This window comes from Camellia sinensis, chromosome 9 (genome assembly GCF_055761805.1).
Source record: "Camellia sinensis isolate YWXY chromosome 9, ASM5576180v1, whole genome shotgun sequence".
NCBI lineage: Eukaryota > Viridiplantae > Streptophyta > Magnoliopsida > Ericales > Theaceae > Camellia > Camellia sinensis.
This window is the reverse complement of record NC_138969.1, coordinates 68460092-68484185: the sequence shown is the minus strand read 5'-3', so window position 1 is coordinate 68484185 and position 24094 is coordinate 68460092. Positions and strand designations below refer to the sequence as shown.

Here is a 24094-nt window from a genome sequence, read left to right as displayed (position 1 = left end):
ATTCAAAGTTTTACAAATAATTTAAAATTTTCAAATATTCTTAAATTACGTACATTTACACATGCATGACGTGTATATCTATCGCTAGTGTGTATATATATATATATATATATATATACAGTGGCAGAGTTATATTGTAGGTGGGGGTTCCATGGCACCCCTAGGCTTTCGAATAATCCCAATAAATACCTACTTCTTCTTTTTTCTTTTTTCTTTTTCGTAAATGCAAAAATGCTTCACTTTCTTTGTAGTGACACTTCCAATTTTAGTTGGTTATGATCAAATATGGATGATTGTGGTGATTGAAGAATAGAAAGAGATTCATTAGAAAATTTTATAGTAATTTAATTTTCTTGATATTGTTAAGTTCCTTCGATTATTTAATATTTTTAGAACTAACAAGAAAGAGATGAAATAGTATATAGTGGTTGATCCAAGTTCTTTTCCACTGTTGAATTTCTTTTGCAATTTTATAGAGTAACTTTGTTGATTATTTTGAAGTCCCATGTGAATTGTTTATTGTGCAAAAACCAACTATCCAACATACTCACCAACTATGAGTGAAAAGGCCACTCTCTCTAAAACACACAGCCTCTCTCTCTTTGGTTTCCATTCTAGAGGCATTCTGAACCTAGATCTGCCACCAGATCTGCCTTCTCCTTGCCTCCATGGTCCCACCCACTTCAAATCTACCTCCACCCTTTCTCCACTTCTTTGCTCCACCAAATCTGACTAGGCCGCTAGTGTGGTCACTGTCTCTCCATGTGTCTTAGGTCTGAAGGTAGTCTCTTGATTTGTTTTGTTTTTTGGTGTTTGGTTGTGTAATTAGGTTTTCATCGGTGTTTCATTGTTGCTTACCCATTTTTGTGAATGTAGCCTACGATTTTTTCTCCCACTCGCCCTATTATCGAACTCTTATGATTGACTCTATTTTGTAGTACGAGCTTAGCATCATGTTTTTCTCATAACTAATCCTCCGTGCTTTCATTTGATTTTTTTTCTTCTTATTTTGGGGTAAGTTTTTTGCTAGATGGATTCCTTGCAAGTGTTGTTTGACTTTTATACTTTAATGAAAATATCTATTGATCAAAAAAAAAAAAGAAAAAAAAAAATACTCACCAACTGAACTTCTTGATCATTTTACTGTCCAAGAATTGTGAGAATATTTTATCTTTTCAAAATTTGAAAGGAAATGAAGAAATTGAATTGAAATTACTAAATTTTTTCAATGAAATCATTGAGTACATGTCAAAATTGATTTGTTGTTATTTATTATTTGCTAAAATTTTGAAACAATTTTATAAAAATTGAGTTGTAAATGAGGGATTATAAGACCAAATTGAGCTGAAATGACTATTAAAATGAGAAATTGTACTGTATTTATTATGATAAAATTGTTGGGAAACCGAATCCATATCTGATTAGGTAAAGTGGAGTGAACATATGGAAGGATTACCAATTTGGCACCCTCATATATATATATATATATATAGGAAATGAAAGATCAATGTATTAAAACTCAAGTATAGTTAGAAAATTCAATTTTAAAACTATCTGAAAAAGTGTTCTCAGAAAAACAAATTGTTGTCAATCCAAAAGGAGTTAAAAGGAATTATCAAAATTAATTTCTTCACCTCATTCATAATCAAGGCAAGCACTCTAGGCAAGAGTATGAAAATAGTAGGTACATAACATCTCCCAACTTTTTCTACGAAGAGACTTGATTCTCATGACTCGATCCTGTGCCACAATATTAGGAGAAGTAGCACTTGCCATCACTCGAGGCCTCGGATTCCATGAAAAATCTTCCCTTTTCTTCATAAGGAAATGTATCTTCAACAAAATCTTCTTATAAATGACATGTAAGAATCACTTGGAAGCCAAAAAAAATCAGCCTAAATATCAATGACAGGAAGATTGGCAAATTACAATGAAAATACTGCTCTGATTTGATCCTTTTGGACATATAAAACTCCAAATTAACAAATACAAAATAAATTTGGAACTTCACGATGCTCCAACAATCAACTGTAATTATTGATGCTAAGCTATGAATTCATGCTAAACAAATGGATAAAACAATATCAGGCTCTACAGCTGCTATTATTTCCTCGCATTATTCACATTGGGGCGAATTATTATTATGCACACACTTCAGCATCTAGACAAACAAAAACAGGAACAAAATTTAATATCACTAAACCTGTACAATTGTGGGACAGGATCATGGTACGTCGCATCTCCCTTTTAAGCCATGTATCTGTTCCTCAGTAGTTTCTTGTTTTTCACTTGCGAGCAGAGTGGTAAAGTTCCAAGTAATCAAGAGCTGGCCGGTTCCATGACCAGTCCTGCTCCATCACCCGCTTGCATAACGAGTTGAACCAATCCCTACCATCATACCAAGCAGAGATTGCTCTGTAACGTAATAACTGCCGAGTAAGTCCTCTATGTACTCACAAACATATGGAAACCATATATATACATATATATATATATATAGAGAGAGAGAGAGAGAGGAGTAGGGCATAGTCAAGCCAATGTTACTAGAAAATGTTAATACCCTAGAAATTTAAGTTTTAGAACATGTTTCAAAACTTGGGGTAGGCTTTTCATTCCAAAATAGTGAATTTAGCGATCCAAAGTGATTCCAAAAGTTCTCTTTATTTTCTTAAAGTTTCGCTTAGGATGAAAAAAAATGTAGTATAAATGAACTAAAATTCAAGGAGAATGGAGTTTTGGTGGAACAAAATATGCAAAATGGGCTATAATACACTTCAAAATTTGTTTAGGGAAAATTGCTCTAATAATTAAATGCAACTTTCTAATAGTGTAATTTAAACAAGTTTATCCTTATTGTACCATATTTTAAAGCATGTAGTGAATTGTGTTCTGGTTCCCAGTCCTCATACCGAAATGATTGTGTTCCAGGTAACATAGGTCAAGCATATTGTATTATATAATCAAGCTGAAGTGAAGAGATAATTTTGTTATTTATCTATATAACTCTCCTCAGTCCTTTGATTTCTGCCCTGACAATTCAAGGGCATAGAAAAGAAAATAAGAGAAGCTGAATAATTTCCCTCATGAGAGGTAGGGACTGATAGAAGAAGTGTAATATTATTTGCTCATGTTAGTAGCTCAACCATAGGATCATCTTACGTGATGTTTTTATGTTCATTACTCATACCCAAAGTTCCTGACTCGTTGGGTAAAAAAAAAAAAAAAGAAAAAGAAAAAAAAAATGAATGAGCAAATTTCCCAATAAAAACTAAAATACTGAAATTGTCAAAACAAGAAGAAAGAAACATTTCTGTAATTTGTGTGACAAGGATAAAAGTCCACTCACCGATTAAGAGCGTAATCAACACTGCCTGCATCAGCTCCATCAAAACTGAACCCATTTGGTTCAAGACCTTGAGCTTCTGCTCTCTCTTTATCATTGTCAACATCAAATACAGTATCGTAAAGTCCTACAGGAGGAACCAAGGGTTGTAATAACTGTTAAACACAATATCAAACATTTAAGCCCAATGAAGGAACAAAATGCCAAAGATTACTGTACAGTGTTGTATCATTCTGATTCAAAAGAGTATAAAAATCATTAAAGCAATTGCAAAAATCAGGGATTTGTTAGAATCCAGTGATGAAAATTTCTGGGTCATCTTTTCTAACAACTTGAGCATTTGGGACAACTAGTAAATTAACATGGTATCAGAGCACAAAGTAGGAGAGGTCTTGGCTTCAAATATCTCTGTGTGCATTTGTTTCCTATTCGCATAATGTTTCTCTACATGTTTAGATGTATGCACCTCCACATGCCAGAGACAGGGTTGCAACGAAAATTTGATGTAAAATGGAGGTTATCATAAATAAATAAATAAAAATAGGGTTTACGTGAATTAGCTATGTTACAAAAAGAATCAGGATTTATATGCACACTGAATAAGTCGTGAAATTTGAATCTAAAAATTGCAAAGAGTTGTGTTACAAACAGGAAAAGAAATCAAATTCAAACAGGAAAAGATCATTTCCCTGAGCTGAGACAAGCAAAGAACTGTGCATCAGTTACTAAACATTGAGGCTTTCACACGAAACAAAAGACAAAAAAGAATAACAAAACAACTAAAAAACAAAAAAACAAAACAAAAACAAAAACAAATACAAATACAAATACAGGGAGGATTATTCTATAACAGCTTTAAGGTGGAACATCAGCACAAAATTATGAAGAGATCATTCAAATAAAACAATGTCTCAGTAGTCAGGACAGGCAACAATATTGCTTAAAACGTAATTATACCAGAAAAGAAAAAAGAAAACCAACAAATATGAAAGGTGAACACACCTCCAGTTTTACGAACAACAGGTATTGAACCATATCTCATTGCTGTCAGTTGAGTTAATCCACATGGCTCGAATATTGAAGGGACTAAAATAAAATCTGCACCGGCATATATCTACAATAATAATCCAAAATAGTCAGTAACACAAGAGCCATATCACAGGCATAAGAGGTGAATAGGAATAAAAATTATAAATCCGAGTTCCATGAGAATATACCAAATGAGAAAGGGGCTCATCATAGGTCAAACACAGGCGTGCACGGTCACCATATGAAGAATGCAACTGATTTGCCAAATTAACAAAATCATTTTGAATGCGAGGATCTGGAGCAGAACCCAGCAATACAACCTGCCATGATCCATTCCATGAGCATTGAGAGAGAGAGAGAGAGAGAGAGAGAGAGAGAGAGAGGATTAGCAAGTATTTAAGAAACAGTCACAAACTTCAAAAAAAAATTAGAAGGTCCAGCCCATTTCCAGTTTTCAGATGGATGGTCTACATCAAAGTAAAAATTACACATCCTAGGTAAGACTGTTGATTGTTTTTTCGCTCAAAAAGAAAGAACGAGAAAAAGATTGATTACCTGTCCATTGCGATCAAGGGTGCGCCCAATGGCATGCTTGATGAGGTGGATCCCTTTCTGATGAGTTAAACGAGTAATAATTCCTAACAGAGGCAGATCAGCTGTTTTGATCCCAAGTCTTTGCTGCAAGGCTTGCTTGGCAGCCCTTTTGCCTTCAACAACATTTTCAGAAGTATATGATACCTGCAAGAAAATGTAACACAAGAATTAGCCACAATGTTTGAGTCAAGGAAAAAACGTGTAGCACTGTTGCATCTAAAAACTTCCAACTCACTGGGAAATAAAAGAAAGATAAGATGGAACAAATTATAGAGGAATAACCAAAATTAAATTATGGGCACCAATTGTCAACTTTTATTCCGTATTAGGTATAGATTACCCTAATCCATTCTATATGCAAAATAGCAGAGCAGGTACATGCATTAGTAGCATAACAAAAATGCTTTCCTCATCATTAATATGTTTGCTCACAGTAACTGTGGCATCTCAGAAGAACTGATGACTGCATCTTTGATGCATTGCTAGTATTGGCTAGTTGTAAATAGCCCCTTCTATTAACTGGTTTATGTATTGGACTCATTTGCTCCACAGGTGGGAACTAATTGTTAGAATATATGTTAGAATTATTATGATTATTGTTTCCTTATTTAGATTATTGTGATTCCCTTAATTGGTGCCTTAGCTCCTTTGTAAGATTTTGATTGATTAATATAAAAGGGAGTGATATCATAATCATCCCTTAAGTGGTATTAGAGAATTAGGGTTCGTTTCTTACCTCCCATCACCAGACGTCAACACTCATCATCACCAAACACCAGCCGATAGCATCAATCATCACTCTACAACATTCCGAGGTCACCCATCACCATTCGACTCCACCAAGGTGAGTTTTGGGCCTCTATCATGCCCTGTTAGGGGTTACAAAGCAGCCCTGGTTCTCTTCGTGTCTCACCCAGTTCTTGATCCTCATCGTTACTGACCCACACTCTTTCGGTCTTCATCATGATACATTCATCCACCTTTGGAGGGACTAGCGACCTCAACTAGCCTATCTGGCGTGACCTGCGACACCACCCAACTCCTTGGGTCTGCCTCTCGACTTCACCCAATCCCACAGCCTTCTTCGATTAGGCCTGGTTTGAGTAAACCATCTGCTCTTCTTTTCTATTAGAGGAATCCCTTTTTGTTTGCTGAGTTTCTTCCAAGGCACTGTTTTGATTGAAAGTTTCTCTTCTCTATTTGTTCCTTATTTTTCTGGGTCAATTTATGGGCCCTAATACTCAGCTTTGACTAATTCTGCTCATGGTCTGTGATTGATATTGCTTGGTCTAGTTGATTTCAATTTATTCCATCTTTCTATCATTGTGATTAGTGCAAAATTTTTTGGTTGTGATAGTTGAGTATAAATGGCTGACCTGTCTAATGAATCTACTACTACTTCTCACCTACCTAAAGAGGAGAGTCCCATTATGACTACTAAATCTGAGAACCAGAATCCTAACCTTAAAATCACCACCTCTTTATTTAATGGTCAGAATTAACTTTCGTGGTCGTAGTTTCTGACACTTTTCAGGGGAAGATGGGTTATGTTGATGGGCAAGTCCAAGCACCAGGAATCACTGATCCTAGTTATAACCAATGGGAGATTAGATTACTAACTCCTTGATTATGGGTTGACTCATACATTTCATGGTCCCGGATATTGGTGAGAGCTACTTGTCCATGGAGACTATCCAAAATATTTGAGATGCTGTAGCCACTACCTATTCCCGAAAGGGAATTTTTAACAAACTTTTGAGTTGCGTCGATCTATTGAGCGCTCAATAGATCGAGGGAGTAAACTGTTCTTCAGTACTTTACTTTTCTGAATAATGGATGGAAAAACCTTGATCACTTGCAAGACTATAAACCGGTCTGCACAACTGATTCAGTTGGATACAGAAAGTTTATTGTACAGGAACAGGTCTTCAAGTTTTTGGAAGATCTCAACTTAGAGTTTGATTTGGTTCACAGTCATGTCCTTAGCATGGATACTCTTCCCTCTCTTCATGAGGCCTTTGCTTATGTACAGAATAAAGAGAGTCGTCGGTCTGCTATGATGCCATCTGCTACTACAGAACACTCTGCCTTACTTTTTGCTCCTTCTAGGAATGGGACCAATCTGCCTCCTACTCCTAAACCTTCCACGAAGGATAATCTATTTTGTGATTACTGCGGCCGGCCAAGACATACTCGCAAGACATGTTGGAAACTTCATGGTGCTCCATCAGGGGGTCATGGTGATCGCTCTGGTAATCGAGAAGGTAGATCAGGCCAGTCTAAAGGATGTGGATCTAACTCTCGTGCCTATCAGTCTAGTGCAGTTGACTCACATGACTTTGCTCCGGGTGTTCAAATAGGTGCTCCGAGTGTTCAAACTTCTGATGCTATGTCTAGCATGTCTACTTTTGAACTTGAGGATATTTTGCGTCACTTGCTAGATCGTCGGTACTCCACTACTCCTACAGGTGCATTTTCCTCTTCTTTTGCCCACATAGGTAAATTAGCCTCTTCTCCTAGTGCTTTTCTGTCCCATAAGTCTTTACTATGGATTATTGATTCTGGTGCCTCAAATCATGTCTGCATCGTCCGATCTTTTCTCAAACTATAAGCCCGCTTCTAGTCAAGACAAAGTTAGGATTGCAGATAGTACTATTTCTTCTATTTCTGGAAAAGGTTTAATTCATGTCACTCCTATACATTTGTCATTTGTTTTACATGTTTCAAATTTCTCTGTTAATCTTTCATCATTGAGTTGTCATACTCAGAATTTGAACTATAGTGTGACTTTTTCCCATGATCATTGTTTGTTTCAGGACCTTATCATGAGGAGGATGACTCGCAGTGGTAGAATGGAACATGGTCTCTATATCCTGGATTAGACAGACAAGCTGACTCATCATTCTGTCCAGGTTCCAACCACCAAGGAAGACTTATAACTGTGGCATTGGCGTCTTGGGCATTCGTCTTCTTTATTACTTAGGCATTTATTTCCCTTTGTTTTTACCAAAAATAATATTTTTGAGTTTCATTGTGAGTCGTGTCAACTTGGTAAACAACACAGAGCTTCTTTTGCTCCTAATCTTAAGAAAAGTTTAGTACCTTTTTCCTTAATACATTCTAATGTTTTGAGTCCATCTCGTGTTGTGTGTTTGTTAGGTCATAGATGGTTTGTCACTTTTATAGATAACTTTTCTCATACTACTTGGTGTATCTCATGAAAAAAAAGAGAGGTTCTTTTTGTATTTCAAAATTTTCATAAAATGATTAGTACTCAATTTGCAGTAGTTATAAAAATCTTGCATTCTGAGAATAGGGGTGGATATATTGATTCAGGGTTAGCGAGATATTTTTCCACACATGATATTGTCCATCAGACTTCTTAGACCAACACCCCTCAGCAAAATAGGGTTACCGCGCGCAAGAATCGTCATCTTCTTTATATAGCTCGTTGTATGTGTTTCTCTTTGGGTGTGCCTCGATCCTACTGGTGCGAGGTCGTTCTCACTGCCGCATATCTCATTAATCGTTTTCCTACCCAAGTTTTGCAAAAACAAGCTCCACTCCAGGTTCTCTTAGGTTTCGAGTCTCTGTTTTCTATTTCCCCTAAGATCTTTGGTTGTCTGTTTTGTCCATAATCATTCCCTTACTCAGGGTAAGTTGGATCCTTGCTCTCTCCAGTGTGTTTTCCTAGGGTACTCACCAACTCAAAAGGAGTATTAGTTATCACCCTCCATCTCGTAAGTAGTTTGTCTCCACGAATGTCACCTTCTTCGAATCCCAATCCTACTTCTTGTCCTATCCGGTGTCCCAGTCATCCCTTCAGGAGGAGTCTTGGTATGAAGAGATTCCTATTGTCCCTGTTGCCCCTGGATCATTACCAGTTGAGGAGACTGTCTAGGGTGGACCAAATGTTACTAGCAATACAAAATCTAATGTCATCAAGGACAAGGAAGGGCAAGTCTATGTCAGGGACAAAAAAAGATAGAAAGTTACTTGGATGCAAAAGACCATTTTTGATTATCCACTGCCGTCCTGATGAGAGTCCAGGTAACCTTTGTGTTCCCCTTGAGTCCACTGATATTACTATTCCTGAGCCTACTGATCTTGATATACCTATTGCCAAACGAAAGGGTGTAAGATCTTGTACTCATCATCCTATCTCTAACTTTATATCCTACTCCCATTTGTCTTCCTCATATAAGGTCTTTGTGTCAAAAAAATTTTCTGTTAGTATACATAATCATTTTCAAGATGTTCTTGCTATCTCTAAGTGGAAACTTGCCATAGTAGAGGAAATGAAAGCACTTCCTAAGAATGGCACTTGGGATTTGACTGAATTGCATAGGGTCAAACAAACTGTGAAATGCAAATGGGTGTATATTGTGAAGCACAAGGCAAATAGTTCAAATGAGCGGTATAAGGCCTGACTTGTGGCAAGGAATTTTACTCAGACCTATGGGGTAGACTACCAAGATTTGCTCCAGTTGCAAAGATGAATTCAGTTAGAGTTCTTCTCTCTTTAGCAACTAATCTGGATTGGCCACTTCATCAATTTGATGTGAAGAATGTTTTCTTGCATGGTGACCTAGAAGAAGAGATGTATATGGACATTCCTCTTGGCTTTGAAACTCTTCAAGCCAAGGAAAAGGTGTGTCGACTTTAGAAATCATTATATAGCCTCAAAGAGTTCTCTAGGGCTTGCTTTGAGAGGTTTACTTAGGCAATGCTAAAACATGGCTTCAGACAGAGTCAGGCTGATCATACTTTGTTTGTTAAAGACTTCTCTCGTAGTAAGACAATAGCTCTCATTGTATATGTGGATGACACAGTACTTACAGGAGATGATGTTGAAGAAGTTCCTTTGTTGAAGAAGTATTTGGCAAGTGAATTTAAAATCAAAGACTTAGGGAACCTGAAGTATTTTATGAGGATTAAAGTGCTAGATCCAAAGATGGGATTTTCATTTGTTAGAGAAAATACGTCCTTGACCTGTTGAAGGAAACATGGATGCTTGGAAGCAAAACCTGCGACACACCACTGGAACCCAATCAGAAACTTAGTAATGATAGTGGGGGAGCAGCCATTGATAAGGGGAGTTATCAGAGACTAGTGGGTAAACTCATTTACTTATCCCATTCTCGTCCAGATATTGATAGTGTCGTCAGTGTGGTTAGCCAGTTCCTGCATACTCCTCATGAAATACACTTGGATACAGTTATGAAAATTTTGAAATAATTGAATTTTCTCCTGGAAAAGGTCTTTATTTTTCCAAATATAATCATCTTAGTGTGGAAGCTTATACAGATCCTGATTGGACAGGCTCAATAACTTATAGGAGGTCCACTTCAGGGTATTGTACCTTTGTTGGAGGTAATTTGGTTACTTAGAGAAATAAGAAACAGAATGTGGTTGCCAGGTTTAATGCAGAAACTGAGTTTAGATCTATGGCACAATAGCACAAAGTGTGTGTGAGCTCTTTTGGATAAAGTTGTTATTGCATGATCTGGGAATTGGCCAGACAGATTTCATGCGGCTATATTGTGATGATAAGGCTGCTATCAATATAGCTCACAATCCGGTTCAACATGACAGGACAAAGCATGTTGAGATCGACTGGTGAACAACTTACAAATATCTTCACCAAGGGAGTTGGAAGTAAACTTTTTCATGATATTCTTGGCAACCTGGAGAAGAGAGATATCTTTGCACCAGCTTGAGGGGGAGTGTTGGAATATATGTTAGAATTATTATGATTGTTGTTTCCTTATTTAGATTATTGTGAATCCCTTAATTGGTGCCTTAGTTCCTTTGTAATAATTTTTGATTGATTAATATAAAAGGGAGTGATATCATAGTCATCCCTTAAGTTTGTCTTTCATCAAAGAAACACTAATGACAAGCTCTGTCTACAAAGAGTTTGGATTTGTTCATAACAATTAAATTATATCTGGTCATGTTTCCACCTTTACAGTTTCCTAATTTGACATCATTATTCGAATAAAGTTTTATATAAGAACCGCATTTCATCATCATAAAAGAGAGAAATTATTGTTTCACTCTGATAGTATTATAGATTGTGTCAATGCATAGAAAATTAATGCATTTCAATACTCTCAATCTTAAATAAGTGAAATAGATATAATCATGATTATGGTTTATCTATTTCACTTATTCGCAGATGTTCTATGGATAAAAGTTATTTAATGTTCCAAACTCTTATAATTTTTATTCTGGACCACGAGAGTCGTGTTTTGATCTCTATTTTTTTCACCCATAGTAGGTATTGGTATTTACCTAGATTTAGTTCTTTCAGTATCAGTTGACAAGGTTGAAGTTTTTAATATCAATAGATAGTTCTCATGAATTAAATAAATAAAGGAATTCATTCTCTGCAATTTACAGTATATTAGTAATAATAATAGAGACGATATTGTGACAACCAAACCAGGGCTAGTCCTAGTTAGTTAAATAATTTAAGTGTGGATTGAAGTGGCCATGCTTACTCATCCACCATTCATCAAGAAAATTGACAGAAAAGGGAGAAAGTATTCAAAGGAGAAAATTCTGCAAACCACTTACTGGAATAAATTTATCATTATATGGGTCCCACATATCAGGGTCGATTCCATTTAATATACCATGGAACTTGTACAGATGAGGAGCAATTGCAGGATTTCCAGAAACCTCCTTTGAGTAAGTGTGTGAAACCTGCAAAACATAAATATAAATTTTTTTAAATATCCATGGGATAAGAATAAATATTACAAGAAATCAACTCTTGGCTTCCGGTTGATAATAGCAAATTTTCAATTTCTTCAGTGACTCGATAACATGCTACAACAGAAAGAGCATTAAAGCTGATGAATAACTGCCTCAAAGCCAAAAAGAAAATTAGTGAAGAAATTAAATAAGAACTAACAGTTGTAGCCTTGTCTGAGTACGCCATTGCTTTCCCAATTAATGGTGCTCCAAATTCAAGGTTATGAATTGTAAAGACAACCCGAGCTTTACTAAGACCATAATGCACATAATGATCCTTAAACAACCATGCAACTGGAGCACTAGACCAATCGTGGCAATGGATAATATCCTGCCAAATGTAGAGAAAATGTCTTTAAAAATAGTGATACATAGACAGACAAGGAAGCAATAAAATTAGCAATTGTGAAAGAAGTGCTTAATTATATCTGCTACATGGAGAGAGAGAGAGAGAGAGAGAGAGAGAGAGAGATTCTTCAAGTTTTAGGTTGTATCATTGTGCCAACAAACAAATGATCATAAATATGTTACAAATAACCCATTTCATACAATTCAAACCATAAAACAACTTACAGGATGAAATCCACTTTGGAGAAGAAATTCAAGAGCAGAATGGCTAAAGAAACCGAATCTCTCCCCATCATTTTTACCACCATATATGCACCCTGTCGAAAACAATCTACGAGATGAAAAAAAAAAATATTAACAAATATCTATTATAAGTTTTCCATGGATTTAATCATATTCTGCAACTGAAATTCAAACAGGTGCTCAAAAGGAATCATGCAGAGCGGATATACTTCTGGAAATGCTACACCACATTACATGGAAGTATAAATGAAAACAACAATCCATAACTCCAAATTTGTTATGCAATTCTTGTAACAAATCATTGCACTAGTCTCTTGTGTTCTATGGATCTTTGGAATAATTGTGTTCTGGAGTTATGTTTGTTTCAGTTATAATCATTAATATATTTTTATCACAATTTTCTTGGTTTGGACATTGCAAAACAATAAATGGAAAGTCAATCATTTTGGCCATGACACAACTCTTAATAAATGGACAGAACATCCAAAGAATGAATTTCCAGATTTTGTGACCCTTTTCTTTTGAGTTCTCATCTTGGAGTATGGAACTTTTAAGTAACATTATTGTAATTTGTATCCCTTTAGTGCATTGACCTTGCCCCAGCTTTCTTTTAACAACTTTCTCTACCGGAGCCAAAACACTTGACCCAATGAAACCACAGACCACCAAAACAATTAAAAGAAGGGGGAATGGAGAGTGGGACGGCTAGAGAGAGAGAGAGAGAGAGAAATGAATCCAAGTAATTACTGTAATCCAAAAGAGTAACATTTAATGCAAGTAAAGCTCAATGTATAATGAAAAATGTGAAGCCATGCATTGAAGAATGCCACAATATATCATCACGGGGAATTTGGTAAAGTTAGATACCACCAAAATCAGTCATAGATACCAAAATGAAGCATATCCATAGTAAGCCACCATTAGATGGTTAAGATCTCAAAAGAGAGCTAAGAGAAGGTGTACAACATTAAATTCTTTAGGATGTGTTTGGATCATGGGTTTAGGTAAGGATTTGGAAAGGGAAAGGAAATGGCAAGGGAAATGAAGAAAAGATTTAGCTTATATTTCATTCATATTATCCTCGCCTTTCCTTTTCTCTTTCCGTTTCCAAATTCCTATCCAAATCCGTGATCCAAACCAAACGCACATTATGGGAAAAGTCATACCAAAGTTTCAATTTAAGCATGATAATACCAAGCTTTCAAAACGTATCAAGGAGCAGTGGAATGTGATTGTCTTTTGATCTAGAGAACAATCATTAATTGCAGCCTTGCTGTGTTTAAAATGGGCAGGAATAAGGAATTACCCATTTTGAGGCTCCAAAAAGTAGACAGAAAGGCCCTCAACCTTCCCAAACCAGACTTTTATTTCAGTCCCACCCCAAGAATAGCTTTTCCGAAACTCGAAGTCTTTCACCTATCTCAAAACATGTTTATTAGGTAAGTAAACACATGAAACTAAAAGAAAAAACTCAGTTAAAATGTCACTAAGAAACATAAATGCAGAATTATAAGCTCAAAGAGAACAAAATAAACACAACTATAAACATATGACAATATCCTAGTATTTAAAAATCAACTAACCAAACTAACTTTTCTTCACTAAACAATTTTCAAGTTATTAAACATTCAGAATGACTTCAATTATTTTTCTGTCAACCATTTTAAAAAGAATAATAAAAAAGAAAAGAAAAGAAAAGACAGATAGAGAAAGAGATAAATTATGTGCTATATCATATATAGAAGTTTAACACAGATGAGTAATAAAAGTATACTCCTTTACAGAGGTTGCACCGCTTTTGGTGTTTTTAGAGGATTTTACTTTACCTATCACAAAAAATATATAAATAAAATTGAGTAATAATGGTAGCATGCCTTTACAATCCCTGATATGATGCTTGACATTACTTTAGCTATAGGGTTTAATAAACAAATAATCTGTACCTACTGCGTATATAATCCTAAACACATCCAAACCATATGCAAATCTCAACCTGTCCCAGTTGAAGGCAACCAATCAACTATCCGACTTGGAATCTTTAACTCTAGCACCACATATAAGATACTCCACTTTATTAGTGTATAAAAGCAAAAAATCTAAGTGGCTTTAAGTATTTAGGAAATAATAATCCTGTTACAATAAAGTCAACACACAAAAGATAGGAAATATAACAAATGACACAGAGCTAAGTGGGACATGGGTTTTTGTGTATGACTAGTCGGAAAAGAATGAAAAACATAGTAAAATTTACAAGATGCACCATGACATGCTCCAGAAGGGCGCAAAAAAAAATTTGTTAACTTCAATCTGTAAGTTTTATAGATCTCCTACTAAAGCCACATTTCTTTTACAACTAAAATATTTAACAATCATTTTCAATATCACTGTTAATGTATATTCCTCAAGTAGCAGATTCCGAAGAGGGAAAGGAGGGAAGCTAACAATCAAATGAGGGGCCAACCAGCCTAGTTTGTAAAGACTCCTGGCAGTCAATATAAGACTTGGGATTGAATCCCACTTCATTGGTCGTGTGGTCTGAGTACAAGGTCACCCCATGCAAATTGATTGATGCTTTGGACAAGTACCCCAAGAAAAGAAAGGTCTAGCAGCACCAGGGTGGGGTGCAAGGGAGGAGGTTTATCCTGTATACCCATGTTTCTGAAATAAATTTTATCCATAAGTCCCCAAGAGATAGAATTTGAAAAGATATAGCTTAAGTACCACACATTAAAAACTTGGATAGCATCTCTACTTCATCAAAAATCTAGCACATGAAATAAGAAAAAGACTAAAGAAACAGAATTGAAGCTTACATTGCTAAGGTTCAAACAATCATACTTTGGAAGGATAATGTCGACAGTATGGTTTAAATCTTGAATAGCACGGGAAAGACTAGTGACAACATCACCAAGGCCGCCAACCTGCAAAATATTTGAATATAACACGAGCAACAAAAAAAAAATGAAGTAGAGATGCAGCAGCAAGCAAGCAAACAAACAAACAAAAAAAAGACACAGAAATGCCTGGTGGTTAGGTCATATAAAACTTATCATTGGCTAACAATTTATTATTTAAGAAGGAAACTTCAATAAATGCTTCAGAAACATGTGTCATCCTTTGAAATAGGAAGCAATTATGGGGTGCCTATGTTAAATGAAGTTTGTTAATATAGCAGGTGTAGAAATTTAATGTATAAAGAGAAATAGAGAATTGTATTATTGATTGATTTATATTGATGTGTATTACAATGATTCATGATTCCTATATATAGAAGAGGGTGAGTGTGTAGTAGGTAAGGAGTAGGTGAAGTGGAGGTGGTAGTGGTGTAGTGGGTTAGATTTAGTGGAGTAGGTGAGGTGGTAGTGGTGTAGTGGGTTAGGTTTAGTGGAGTAGGTTTAAGTGGGTGAAGTAGGTGGAGAGTAGGTGAATTGTGGAGAGTAGGTGAATTTTAACAGCCCCGCAAACTCAAGGGGGATAGGAACTAACCAACTTGAGTTTGGAGAGAGTAACAAAACAAGAAAATACATAAAAATAAAAGAGGATAAGAGACACTGTATGGTCGTGTCAGACCATTGGTGAAGACACTGGATGGTGGTGTCATAACGTTGTAGAGGACACTGGATGGCGGTGTCAGACCGATGTAGAAGACAGTTTATGGGGTCATGTCGGACCGTTGTAGCAGACACTGTTGTGACAGTTGTTGTGACAGTTTACGGAGTCTTGCTGGACCCTTGTAGAAACTAACCGGAATCAATGTCGGGACAGTTTACAGAGTCTTGTCGGACCCTTGAAGGAGCTAACCGGAATCAATGGAGAGAGTAACAAAACAAGAAAATACATAAAAATAAAAGAGGATAAGAGACACTGTATGGTCGTGTCAGACCATTGGTGAAGACACTGGATGGTGGTGTCATAACGTTGTAGAGGACACTGGATGGCGGTGTCAGACCGATGTAGAAGACAGTTTATGGGGTCATGTCGGACCGTTGTAGCAGACACTATTGTGACAGTTGTTGTGGAGTCTTGCTGGACCCTTGTAGAAACTAACCGGAATCAATGTCGGGACAGTTTACAGAGTCTTGTCGGACCCTTGAAGGAGTTAACCGGAATCAATGTCGGGACAGTTTACAGAGTCTTGTCGGACCCCTGAAGGAGCTAACCGGAATCAGTGTCGGGACAGTTTACAGAGTCTTGTCGGACCCTTAAAAAAGTCGCACCCTCAAAAGGTGTGCCCAATCTTTCAAAAGGCATGCCATCAAAAGGCGTGCCCAATCCATAAAAAGACGTGCCATCAAAATGCGTGCCCAATCCATAAAAAGGCGTGCCATCAAAATGCGTGCCCAATCCATAAAAAGGCGTGCTATCAAAAGTTGCGCCCTCAAAAGGCGCGCCCACTTTGTCGTCGAGCGCCGAGCGGCGCATGATGCGCGTGTCTGCCTTGGCTATTTAACCAAGGTTGATGCTGAGGCTGAGGCAGACAAAAAACTTCTGAAAATCCTCTGAAAAAACTCTTCCTTTGCTGAGAGAGAAACTCTGTAATACTCTGTAAGCAACCCGTCTCTGAAACACTCAGCAACATGGCCTCTTCTTCCCGTCCAGCTACCCAGAACATGGCCTCCTCGTCCCGTGGGCTGCTCACGCTCTTTCCAGAACTGAACGAGTCCACAAGAGAAATAACTGGTGCGGTGGCCAGTGAACCTCAACCAAACACCTCTGGTTTTGCTCCGTTGAACTTTCCGATGCGGTCGGTGAAGCAAAAAATGGCGGTGCAAACTGATATTGAGGCCAATCAGTATACTCTGAAGTCATGTGTGGAAACCATGACTGCGGTCACAAACTTGTCGCACCGGCTGCAGAGCAGGACAAATGAGGTGCAACAGTTAAACTCCCAGCTGGCTCTGCTCCAACGCATGTATAAGGATGCGCGAGCAGAGATAAGTGTGCTGAAAGCGGAAAACAAGGAGTTGAAGCGGAAGGCCACCGTTATGTTCCGATTTGGAGGTCCGCCATATGCTGTAGTGGAGGAGCAGGGTGGAGTGATCGTGCCCAGTGGAGTGGGAAACACGGAGGCAACACCGTCAAGGGCCGCCCAGGACGGAGGCAAGAAGAAAAGACCGGCGGAATAAGCGAAAAAGTGAGGTCGGTGGGTGGCCGTTTGCAGAAAAGATAAAAAACCTTGTGGTGTTGTGGTTTGTGTTGTTGTGGTGGTTTTTTTTTTTTTTTTTTTTTTTTTTTTGTTAAAATTGTGATCGGGGTTGATCCCTAAGATGAATAAAAGATGGTTTGGTGTGCAAAGCTATATGGTATGAATGGAATTTGAAAAAGATTAAAAAATAATGTGAAAGAAAAATAAAGAAAGAAATAATAAAAATATATTTGAAATCAAAATGAAAGATGGGGGAAATAAGGAAAGTGGTTTGGAGAAAATAAATAAAAATAATGGATTTTGAAATCAAACGGAGGAGAGAGAGGGGACAAGCCCATGTGAGAGAAAGAGGGGGAAAATGATAGCCGATGCACCCAAAAATAATCTAGCTGCTATCCACATGCGCTTAGGGGAAGGAAATGGTAGCAAGAGACGGCCAACACCATATATGGCTATAGCAAAGAAATGGAGTATCAAGCTCAATGGGCTAGGATTTAGACCAGAGAGTAAAGCCACTGGTCCTGTTGAACACACACCTCCAAGGCTCAAATAATCAAAACATGCTTCACGCATTTCCTTCCTTGCTTGATCAGGAGATGCACAAAACACCTTATACAGGGCTCCAGTCATTCCTCCACCAGTTAAAGGATGACGCATGTTGAAAGCATCACCTATTAATAGTGCTCCAGGAGTAGGGTAAGGAGCAGCTGGCATACTTCTATTGGGCATTGTTCTAATACTTCCCTTATCAATTGCAGCTATAAATGAATCATGCAGCTCAGGTGGAACCTGGGGAGCCACCAGAGGGAAGCAAAGCCGAAGGCTGCTGCAAAGCCGAAGGCTGTAAAAGCGAAAAAGGAAAAGAAGGCTCCGGCTAAGACAAAAGCTGCTGCGCCAAAAGCTAAAGCCGCCGTGAAGCCCAAGCCAGCTGTGAAGCCAAAAGCTGCTGTGAAACCGAAGGCTGCCGTGAAGCTGAAAGCTGCAGTGAAGCTCAAGGCTGTGGCGAAGCCCAAACCAAAGCCGAAGGCGAAGGATCCTAACAAGAGGCAAATGAGCATGGAGGAGAAGCATAGATTGAGTGTTGGGTTGCAGAGTTTGCCCCAGGAAAAGATGCCACAGTTAGTGCAGATTATGAAGAAGAGGAATTCACATTGGCCTCAAGAGAGAGGATTTAGGCAGTGATGGGAAGGTATGTGTAGAAAATAAGCGGAATAGGTTGAGGTCCGGCGGGCGGCCAAGGCGAGGTTGCCGCCCGCCGATGAAACGAAAAATACTAAGTGCTTAACCTTGCTCTGATACCATGTAGAAATTTAATGTATAAAGAGAAATAGAGAATTGTATTATTGATTGATTTATATTGATGTGTATTACAATGATTCATGATTCCTATATATAGAAGAGGGTGAGTGTGTAGTAGGTAAGGAGTAGGTGAAGTGGAGGTGGTAGTGGTGTAGTGGGTTAGGTTTAGTGGAATAGGTGAGGTGGTAGTGGTGTAGTGGGTTAGGTTTAGTGGAGTAGGTTTAAGTGGGTGAAGTAGGTGGAGAGTAGGTGAATTGTGGAGAGTAGGTGAATTTTAACAGCAGGTTCTTTTTCCTCGAACACTCCATTTTCTCAGATATTACTAAAGCCTTCAAAAATATCACAACCCTTTTTTTTTTATCTGAATGAAATTTGTTACAAACAAGACAATATACAAAATGATGAAAATATAAATAAATAGAAAATAAAAACATAAGGATTTCAAGGACTAATCTGGAAAGACAACCCTGTTTACCATGAAGAGTCAATGATGTCATGTTAGGTAAGAGATTCACCTCCCAGACAACACCTCAGGAACGATAAGAAAAAGTTCAGAAAAATAATGATAAGTCAAGGATATCTCTAAGAAGGCAGCATCCACGATTTGTACAGGCACAATATACATCTTTTGTCTCTTCTCTTCCTTCAATACTAGTTTCAAATCACACTGAACAAATAATAACTCGTACAACAGCAACAGATTGCTCTTCCAGTATATTTCTTGAAACACAAATTTCTGAAGATACATCACTGTCACAGGCCACTCACAGCAATAACTAAATACAACAGACAAAGACGGTCTTGCAACTTGCTCCAAGTATATCTTTAAATCAGCTTTTATTAGTGGTTAACTTAAACATCAATCTCCCATCATTGATAGTCCAAATGATTAACACCTTTGGCCAAATACACAGTTGCATTCAAGAAATAATCTCTTGCATTACCACAAGTAAGATTACTTCTTGACATCATTGAATCCATACATGAATTAAAATTAAAGATATTTAAAGAAGTATCAACTCCCTAAAATTTTTTCTTCTTTGCTTGTCTGCAACAGAAGAAAAACTAACCAAACACCAAACTGCACCATTTCATTCTAGCCATCAGGCTGTATAATTCCTGTTGGTAACACAGATAAGACTCAAACAGTTTGATTGAAGTATTCAAATCTATTTAAAAATGTGGAACTGCTTCAAAGTACTGGTGCAACAACTATGCCCCACTTGCACAATTCTGAGAAAGTATGACAAAAAGAAACTCTGCCTAGTTTGAAGTGATACAATACAGACGAAAATAATCATGTTAACATAAAGCATGAGGAAAAATAAAATAAAATAAAATATCTATATAATCACAAAATAGGTCAGTGACCAAAAGTAACCTTTGCAATGGGTGCCATTTCAACAGAAATATGCACAATGTGCATAGGTGGCTCCTTCAGAACTCCTCCAGACACAGGTATGTGGTAGTCCATACCATTTTTGTTATCAAACACTCCACCATCTTCCCTCTCGGAGAACACAAAGTCCATCATATATGCATCCAGTGGAACCTTGACTGCAAAACACATCTTATCAACATTTGCCAATAAAATATGTGACAACTAAAGGTAATTCTTTGCATATGGATAACACCCATGTGATTCAAAGGACAATATTTGTATATGCAATGTCATATAGCTCCACCAACCACACACTTTACTAAGAAATTTTATTGGCCTTGCTGAGGTTCACCTATGCAAAAAACACTTGGTTAAAAAAACTCATGTCTTAAAGGGCATGATTGGTGTGCACAATTGGTGTATAGCTGCATAGTTGCACCAACCAGAAAACTTGAGGATAAATTGAGAACGTCCTCATAAGATGAATCTACACTAAGTACCTGGTTAACAAAAGCTCACAGTTTTCAACCACAAAGCTCATCATGAGTAACACACATAATACCACATAATGTATGTCAAAATGTGAACCAAAATCCCATTATTGGGTGAAAGGACCTCAAATTGCTAGGCGCGATGAGTCTGGCTTGACAAGAGAAGTTCACTGGTCACCAAAAGGCACTTGAAACAAAAAATAAAAATAAAAATAAAAATAAAAATGAAGGAAACAATGCTATTAACCAATGGGAAACATTATTGTCTTATCTCATCAGCCTTATTCTTTTCCAAGTTCAGGTCCCTGGTGCTTATGTCACCTTATGCAAAGCTTGTGTGACGTATATAAATTAGAGAGACTGTAAGCACAAACTTGGGAAATACAGCAACCAAAGTAACATTGAGAGATATATTGTAATTGTAAGAATTTATGTATGAATTTATGTATTATTGATTGATTGTGTGTTGATATTCTGTATATTACAAATGGTTCCTTATATAGATGTAGGTGTAGTGGATGGTGGTGGTAGGTGAGTGTAGTAGGTGAGTGTGTGGTAGGTGATGGTAAGTGTGTGGTAGGTGATGGTAAATTTTAACAGCCCCCCGCAAACTCAAGGAGGATAGGAACTAACCAACTTGAGTTTGGAGAGAGTTACAAAACAAGAAAATACATAAAAACAAAAAAGGATAGGAGACACTGTACGGTCGTGTCAGACCATTGGTGAAGACACTGAATGGTGGTGTCATAACGTTGTAGAGGACACTGTATGGGGGTATCATAACGTTGTAGAGGACACTGTATGGTGGTGTCATAACGGTGTAGAGGACACTGGATGACAGTGTCAGACCGATGTAGAAGACAGTTTATGGGGTCATGTCGGACCGTTGTAGCAGACAATGTTGTGACAGTTGTTGTGACAGTTTACGGAGTCTTGCTGGACCCTTGTAGAAACTAACCGGAATCAATGTCGGGACAGTTTACAGAGTCTTGTCGGACCCATAAAGGAGCTAACCGGAATCAATGTCGGGACAGTTTACAGAGTCTTGTCGGACCCATAAAGGAGCTAACCGGAATCAATGTCGGGACAGTTTATAGGGTCATGTCGGACCGTTGTAAAAGTTGCACCCTCAAAAGGTGTGCCCAATCTTTCAAAAGGCGTGCCATCAAAAGGCGTGCCCAATTCATCAAAAGGCGTGCCATCAAAAGGCGTGCCATCAAAAGGCGCGCCCATATTGTCGGCGAGCGTCGAGCGGCGCATGATGCGCGTGTCTGCCGCTTCGTCATGTTCTATATAAATCAATGCGGAGGCTGAGGCAGAAAACCTGCTAAAATCTTCTGAAAAACTCTTCCTTGCCTGAGAGAGAAACTCTGTAATACGCTGTAACCAACCCGTCTCTGAAACACTCAGCAACATGGCCTCTTCTTCCCGTCCAGCTACCCAAAACATGGCCTCCTCTTCCCGTGGGCTGCTTACGCTCTTTCCAGAACTGAATGAGTCCACAAGAGAAATAACTGGTGCGGTGGCCAGTGAACCTCAACCAAACACCTCTGTGTTTGCTCCGTTGAACTTTCCGATGCGGTCGGTGGAGCAAAAAATGGCGGTGCAAACTGATATTGAGGCCAATCAGTATACTCTGAAGTCATGCGTGGAAACCATGACTGCGGTCACAAATTTGTCGCACCGGCTGCAGAGCAGGACAAATGAGGTGCAACAGTTAAACTCCCAGCTGGCTCTGCTCCAACGCATGTATAAGGATGCGCGAACAGAGATAAGTGTGCTAAAGGCAGAAAACAAGGAGCTGAAGCGGAAGGCCACCATGATGTTCCGATTCGGAGGTCCGCCATATGCGGCAGTGGAGGAGCAGGGAAGAGGCAACTTGCTTGGTGGTCTAGGAAGCACGGAGGCAACACCGTCAAGGGCCGCGCAGGACGGAGGCAAGAAAAAAAGACCAGCGGCAGAGTAGGTCGGTGGGTGGCCGTCTGCAGAAAAGAAAACAAATCTGTTGGTGTTGTGATGGTGATCTTGTGTGGTTTTTTTTTTTTTTTTTTTTTTTTTTTTTTTTGTAACTGTGATCGGGGTTGATCCCTGAGAGGAATAAAATAAGGTAAGGTTTAGTGTGTAAATCTTTATCACACGGATTGGTGAAAAACAGCAATGTTGTTTGGAAATTATTATTTTTTTTTTATTTTATTTATTTATTTATTTTTTTTTTAATAAGAATAATAATAATAATAAGAATAAGAATAATAATATATTAAGGTAGAAAGCGTTTGGGATGAGGGAATCGGTCAGGAGAGTGCAAAAGGTAATAGAAGATAGGTTGGAAAAGTGACAAAGTAGTGGGTGAGGCTAGTGGGTGTCCTTGAGTGGAGAGAGAGAGAGAGTGCCTGAGGCTATCCACAGAACAAGGGTGTCCACCTCAACCAACTCACTCATTTCCTTTTGTTTTATTTTCAAAAACAGGAATAATAGAATAGAGTACAAATCGCCGGCGAGGAGTCCCGTGGGGCAATTTGAAGTTGAATGTCCGTACAAATCGTATGGTGCCCAGAGAGCAGCGATGGTTGTTTGGAATCGAGTCTCAGCCAAGCCTGGCCACTCCCGCTCCAGGGTAGCAGGCGCACCATATGGTAAGGGTTTCTTCTTCTCAACTTCCACCAAACTACCCTGAGCCAAGAGATCGAACGTCTTGCCCATCTTGGCCTGTTGATAGTAGAGCACGATGAGGTATCGATTGACGACAGTGAAGCCAGAGAGATGATCGTCGGCTGTCGTGGCATCGTAGATGTCCTCGTAGACGACGAAGGCGGGGCCGCTGGTGTCCTTGTTGGTGCCGATGCGAATCTGGCGAATGGCGCCGCACTTGCCGAAGATAGCGTACATCTCTTTGCTGGAGATGGTGAAGGGAAGGTGTCGGACGATGAGGTTGGCCATGCCGAAGGTGGCTGCGATGGTGCCGGTAGTGTGTGTGTCCAGCCGTTGATCAGAGTGAAGGGACTGCAGCGACGGGTTAAGGTCAACAGTGGTGGTAGTACTCGAAGAAATTTTAAGGTATGTGTACAATTGTCTGGCGGGTTAGGTTGAGGTCCGGCGGACGGCTAAGGTGAGGTTGCCGCCCGCCGGTGAAGCGAAAATATTAGGTTCTAAACCCGCTCTGATACCATGTAAGAATTTATGTATGAATTTATGTATTATTGATTGATTGTGTGTTGATATTCTGTATATTACAAATGGTTCCTTATATAGATGTAGGTGTAGTGGATGGTGGTGGTAGGTGAGTGTAGTAGGTGAGTGTGTGGTAGGTGATGGTAAGTGTGTGGTAGGTGATGGTAAATTTTAACAGTAATGAGTTAGAAAGTTCAACCCAAGGAAGATCCTGAGCCTCAAAGTCAAAGAAATTCGAACCCCATTTCTAAATGTGAACAATTCTCATAAACCTCTAACTAATCACAGAT

At 38.4% G+C, this 24094-nt stretch overlaps 1 protein-coding gene across 1 annotated transcript in view; it reads right to left on the bottom strand.

Moving 5' to 3' along the window:
* Positions 1 to 1925: 1925 nt before the first annotated feature.
* The window catches only part of SS3 (starch synthase 3), a 29264-nt gene continuing 7095 nt past the window's right edge, over positions 1926 to 24094 (bottom strand). The window contains exons 6-16 of the mRNA XM_028219870.2: positions 20146 to 20321; positions 15133 to 15240; positions 13626 to 13735; positions 12302 to 12407; positions 11889 to 12059; positions 11549 to 11677; positions 4928 to 5110; positions 4561 to 4692; positions 4346 to 4457; positions 3347 to 3470; positions 1926 to 2415 (exon numbers count right to left, since the gene is read on the bottom strand). Coding sequence (XP_028075671.2) covers positions 2286 to 2415; positions 3347 to 3470; positions 4346 to 4457; positions 4561 to 4692; positions 4928 to 5110; positions 11549 to 11677; positions 11889 to 12059; positions 12302 to 12407; positions 13626 to 13735; positions 15133 to 15240; positions 20146 to 20321 — 1481 coding nt within the window. The 3' untranslated portion in view covers positions 1926 to 2285. The remainder of the gene's footprint in view (positions 2416 to 3346; positions 3471 to 4345; positions 4458 to 4560; positions 4693 to 4927; positions 5111 to 11548; positions 11678 to 11888; positions 12060 to 12301; positions 12408 to 13625; positions 13736 to 15132; positions 15241 to 20145; positions 20322 to 24094) is intronic.